This window comes from Vollenhovia emeryi, unplaced genomic scaffold (assembly GCF_000949405.1).
Source record: "Vollenhovia emeryi isolate VEMERY1.0 unplaced genomic scaffold, V.emery_V1.0 DF941255.1, whole genome shotgun sequence".
Lineage (NCBI taxonomy): Eukaryota > Metazoa > Arthropoda > Insecta > Hymenoptera > Formicidae > Vollenhovia > Vollenhovia emeryi.
Genome location: NW_011965111.1, coordinates 1 through 5680, shown reverse-complemented (window position 1 = coordinate 5680; position 5680 = coordinate 1). Strand labels below are relative to the sequence as shown.

At 50.8% G+C, this 5680-nt stretch overlaps 1 protein-coding gene across 1 annotated transcript; it reads right to left on the bottom strand.

Annotated features, from left to right (window-relative positions):
- Positions 1-366: 366 nt before the first annotated feature.
- On the bottom strand, positions 367-1005 carry LOC105571077. The gene has a single exon (XM_012028550.1). The coding sequence runs from the start codon at positions 1003-1005 to the stop codon at positions 367-369; it is 639 nt and encodes a 212-aa protein (XP_011883940.1).
- Between the last annotated feature and the right edge of the window lie 4675 nt (positions 1006-5680).

Sequence of the window (5680 nt, the reverse complement as noted above, 5' to 3'; positions counted from 1 at the left end):
TAAATATCCGCTGTTTTATTTGGCGCAATTTGTTGATATCATTACTTTTGTAGAGAAGATAGTTTTGTAGAGAAGATATTTTTGTACAGAAGATTTTTGTGGAGACACTATTTTTGTAAAGAAGATACTTTTACAGTGAAGATATTTTTGTAGAGATTATACTTTTGCAAAAAAGATGTAACAAAATATATTCGGTTGAATTGGAGCTTAGACTTGGTGCTTTTTTTACCTTTTTTTAAAAAGGTAAGTTTTTTAGGTGATAAAGAAAATACGCGACCGCATCCAAGATGAATATTGACACAAACTAAAATGGAAAACGGAGAATAAACTTTTACGCGCTATAGGATGACCGCTTACGTTTTCATGTCAACGCGAGGATGTCGTATTTTTATCCAGTCTAATTTGCACTCTTTTCTTAGGACCGGAATACGTTTTTAAAGTATCGGACGAAGCGCTTGTCGAAGTGGAAGGCTTGTCCGTCGCGTCGGATCTAGACGAATCGTTATTTATTGAGACGTCGTCCGGTATAAAATGAGCTGGCTTGAGCCGCTCTACTGATACGGCTGTGGATCTGCCGTTTATTTCAATGTTGTAGACCTTATCCGACGTCCTTTCGAGTACCCTGAAGGGGCCCGAATAAGGCCGCTCTAATGGTTTCTTAACCGCGTCCTTACGGAGGAAGATGTGCGAACACTTCGACAATTCCTTAAATTGGAAAACGCGCTTTTTATAATGGTGTGCCACGGGTACCGGCTTCACCTGACGCATGTGCTGTCGAAAGTCGCCTACAAAAATTTGAGGATCCAGTGAAAAATCCTCCTGGAGGAAAAATTCTCCCGGAATCCGTAATACCGTACCGTACAGGAATTCGGCCGGCGAGGCTTTTGTGTCCATCCGTAAATGGGTGCGTAACCCGAGTAATACAGTGGGGAGGACATCCACCCAGTTCGGCGTGTTATGGCACATAATTGCCGCCTTGAAGGTGCGGTGCCAACGCTCAATCATGCCATTAGCGGCAAGGTGATAAGCCGTAGTACGGATGCGTTTGCAACCGATTAATTTAAGGAGGGCTGAGAAAAGCTGTGCTTCAAATTGCTGTGCTTCATTGTTGACCTTGATCGGTCGTAAGAATGTTAGGTGCACCGAAACGAGCGATCCAATTATCAAAGAACGCCTTGGCTACTGTTCTTGCAGTGATATCGGGGATTGGGATCGCTTCTGGCCAGCGGGAAAACCGGTCGATGATTGTTAAACAATACGTAAAGCCATTGCTCGGCTGCAAGGGACCAACTATGTCCATATGGACGTGGTCGAAACGCCCGTCGGGAACCGAAAACTGAGCCGGCTTAAGTTTGACGTGACGAGAGGTTTTGCACTGCTGGCAATCGACGTAGTTACCCGCCCAAGTCGCGACATCGCGATGCAGGTTAGGCCAGATATACCGCTGTCTGATGACACGGTCTGTAACTTTTGCATTTGGGTGCGCGGGGTTGTGGAACAGGTCGAAGACCTGTCTTCTAAGAGATGCTGGTATGTAGGGCCTGATTGATTCGCCTGACAATTCACAGTATAGCTCTGTGTTGGAAGAACCCCAGATAAATTTTTTTAATTTTAATGAGGACGAGTTTGATATCAAGAGGTGTTTAAGCTCCTCATCCTCTTTCTGCCTAGCGGCGAGGTCTACTAATTCGAATTCGACCGGGAGGCGGAGAGCCTCGATACGAGATAAATTATCGGCCACCACGTTTTCAGACCAGGCGAGGTGTTCTAACGCGGTGGTGAACTGCGCTATGTACGAGAGCTGACGTAACTGCCTCGGAGAGGCTTTATCTGACCTTTGCTGAAATGCATAAACGAGCGGTTTGTGGTCAGTTACGATTTTGAAATTACGACCTTCGAGGAAGTGTCGAAAAAACTTGATTGCTTCATAAATCGCGGTTAATTCGCGATCGTACGCGCTATAATTTCTCTGCGCCGGAGTAAACTTTCTAGAGAAGAAAGCTAAGGGTCTCCAACCGTCAGAGGTATATTGCTCAAGGGCCCCACCCATAGAGAAGTCCGAAGCATCTGACACGACGCGAGTGTCGGCAGAATTGGACGGGTGTGCAAGTAACGCGGCATTAGCAAGGTCGGCTTTGGCCTTGTCGAACGCGGTTTCGGCCTTCTGAGTCCACGGTATCTCACGTTTGTCATTTTTCCGCGAGTCCGTCAAGTATGCGTGTAGTGGGGCTTGTACGCGAGCGGCATGTCGAAGGCTGCGCCTATAAAAATTTAACGCGCCTAAAAACGACGAAGTTCCGCAACGGTCTTTGGCTTCGGGATATCCCGAATGGCAGCCAAATTTACGCGATGCCCGAGGAAAGTCAACTCCTCTACACCGAATATGCATTTGGATGGGTTAATAACTAACCCGGATTCCTTGAGTTTTTGAAAGACAATGCTTAGATGTTTCCTATGCTCCTCCATAGAAGAGGACGCTATAAGAATATCATCTATATAAGCAAATGCGAAGTCGAGATCCCGTAGGGCGTGGTGAATGTACCGCTGGAAGGTTTGAGCGGCATTCCGCAGACCGAATGTCATCGAAACGAATTCGAATAAACCGAACGGCGTGATGATGGCCGTCTTCGGTATATCGGCCTTTGCCATTGGAATCTGATGGTAGGCCTTGAAGAGATCAAGGGAGGTAAAGATTGACGTACCCAATGAGGTGAAGTCATGTAAGTACGGTATCGGATATTTATCCGGTATCGTGACGGCATTTAGGCGACGGTAATCACCGCATAACCGCCAATCGCCGTTACCTTTGCGGACGAGGTGGATTGGACTAGCCCAAGGACTGCTGGACGGCCTACAAATGCCTAACTCAGACAGCCTTTTTATTTCAGCCTTCGCTGCCTTTAATCTATCGGGGGGTAGCCGGCGTGGCCTCTCCGCGACGGGAGGGCCGTTCGTAACAATGTGGTGTTCGACAGCACATGCGGCAGGCGAGAGTGCCTGACCGCGACCGGTAACCTCGGGGAATCCCGACAAGATGTCCGCAAATTTATTGTCGCTATTAATTAACGATATTTTATTTTCCGGGACCGCTAAGATCTGTTCGGACGATGACAAGGACGTCACGCTGTCGATTAGTCGACTTTTGTGCAGGTCGACCGTTAATTTATAGTGTGTCAACACGTCTGCACCGAGGATTGCAAAAGGCACATTTGCCACGCGAAAAGTCCAAGTTATGGGACGCCGCAAGCCTAAGTCTAACGTAAGACGACGCTCGCCGAACGTATCTATTAAAGTATTGTTCGCTGCGAAAAGTTTAAGTGCCGAGGGCGTGTTTTTATCGCGCAGGGACGCTGGGAGTATTGATATCTCCGCGCCCGTATCAACCAAAAACCGTTGACCGATCGAAAACGTGAAGACGGTTTTGTTTATGCCCCAAATCCCCGACCGTCTCTTCGCGGGGAGAGCGGTTTAGTTTTCCGCCGCGTCATCTTTCCACGAGCAAGGCTTGCGGCAGGACGTGGCTTTCTTCCCGTATTTACGGTGAATGTAGCAGTAGCCTGTCTTATCATCAGACTTATCTGCTTCATCACCACGCTTAGTCTTATTACGCGTACGGGATGTGGACCTATCTCGGCGCAACTTTGCAACCGAGGTGCTCAGAGATTGGATCTGCTTAGTCAGCCTGTCGATCCGCTCGTCAGTGCTCAAGGGAGCTTTGGAACGAGCACTTCGGGATTCTTTCTTAGGCGCGACGACGGCGACAGCGGAACTAGGTCCGTTAATATCCGCGAGTTTATCCGCGATTTCTGCCAACTTTTGCAGATCAGGTTCGTTAGTAGCAACGAGAATCGCCTTATGCGTCTCAGGCAACAGCTCAATGAAGAGAGATCTTAATACGGCAGAACTGCATTGTCCACCGTTGAGCTGGTTCATCTGACTTAACAAATGAGAGGGTCTCCGGTCCCCCAGAACCTGTCCTTTTAGCAATTGCCGTAAGCGGGCCTCCGGCGAGACCGCGAACGTCGCGAGAATCCTATCTCTGAGCACTTTATACAAGTTAACAGGCGGTGGGTCCGCCGTAATTAAATCCCGGACATGAGAGATAACCTCTGGATCGAGGCCGGCGATCAAATAATCAACCTTAGTACTATCGACGGTAATATTCGCGTTCCGGAACGACGCTTCGACTAGCAAAAACCAATCTTCCGGGGCCTGCCGCCAGAAGGGCGGGATCTTAGGCACCCGATACGATTCCACGCGCGCGTCATCGTCCGGCATGTTTAAATTATGAGACGCGTACCGCGAACCGAGAAGAAATGAGAAAAAAGAAAAGAAACAGGAGAAATACCAGGACGAGGCAAAGCATATGCCTCGACGCTCTCGAAGCCCTTGTAGAGGCGTCGTCCCTCGAAGAAGGTGATGCCTGGACCCGAGATGATGGCGGGAGGAGGTTAGAGGCGCTGACCCGCTTTCCGTCGGACGGCGGTCCCGCTGGCTGCGCTGCCTAGATGTACCTCTGTGCCCTGCGTCGGTGTACACGTACTCGAGGCTGAGTGTGTAACACGTCCCGTAAATCTGGTCCCCTTGCGTTGTACGGTGTGCTGTACGCCACAGTGTGGCAGAGAGCTACCTTGAGTCCGGTATGGACCCGTTGGCCGGTCAAGTGCGCCAAAATGGCTGCGCGGCGCGCGTCCGCAGAGATAGCTGCGTAGGCGGGAAAGCGTCCGCCGGGATGACTACGCCAGCACGAAGAAGTCCGCCGGGATGACTACGCCGGCACAAGTCGTGCACTGACCTGGGTGCGCCCTTAACTGGGCTCGGCCGCTTCGTCGGAGATGCCTCAGAACGGGATCCCGCCGATTTTTGTCCGTACATGGAGAACGGCCGATCTTGCGTCACCCAAAATGGCCTCCCTCGGGCGGTAGTAGACTCGCCCGAAGTTTCGGGAAGGCCCGATAATGGACTTGCCCGGGCGTCGATGTTGCCAAAAATTTTGGGCAGTCCGAGGATCCTCGTGCCGATAGGGCGTGGTTGAGGTCCTCTTCGTGCTACAGGTCAATCCCCGAACCGAGGGATGGCCTGAGCCTCGCCGTTGATCCCAGTTCCGCCGATGCGAGCGTGAAAGGCGCGGATGCGCAATCACGTCGGGGTCACCAATTGTGGGGCCTAAGGTTTAGATATATTACAGCCCGGCTGAAGTGCCCACAATTACTTCCTTGCCGATAGCTGATAGCGAAGGCGGGAATAACTCACTCACGGTATTGGAGATATGAGAACTTTATTTGAGATATTAGGTACACGGTAAGGTGATCAGTCTTGACCGTGACACAGGCGAATAACGACTAACTTATTCTGTCCCGCTTGGACAGCGCCACCAACGACCATAGACTGTGTCGTGGTATAGATGGGCAACTGCAAGTCGCCACATCCGGACTTCACCTGTTTTTATGGGCCGGTCGACTCGCACGCCCTCTTCGCCCTGTAGGGCCTCCCTTATTCGGGCCGCGAGTCGATCAGCCCTATCCGGGTGCCCTTCCCCGGACACCTCGAATATTGTGGCACCGGTAGCCGCCTTTCTAGTGTTTATGCGGCTACCGATGCCCAGCTCCTCTAAGTTTACCTTGGCGCGCACCCCGGCCACCACCCTGGCATACTGCCCCTGCGGGCACGTCAGGGTGAC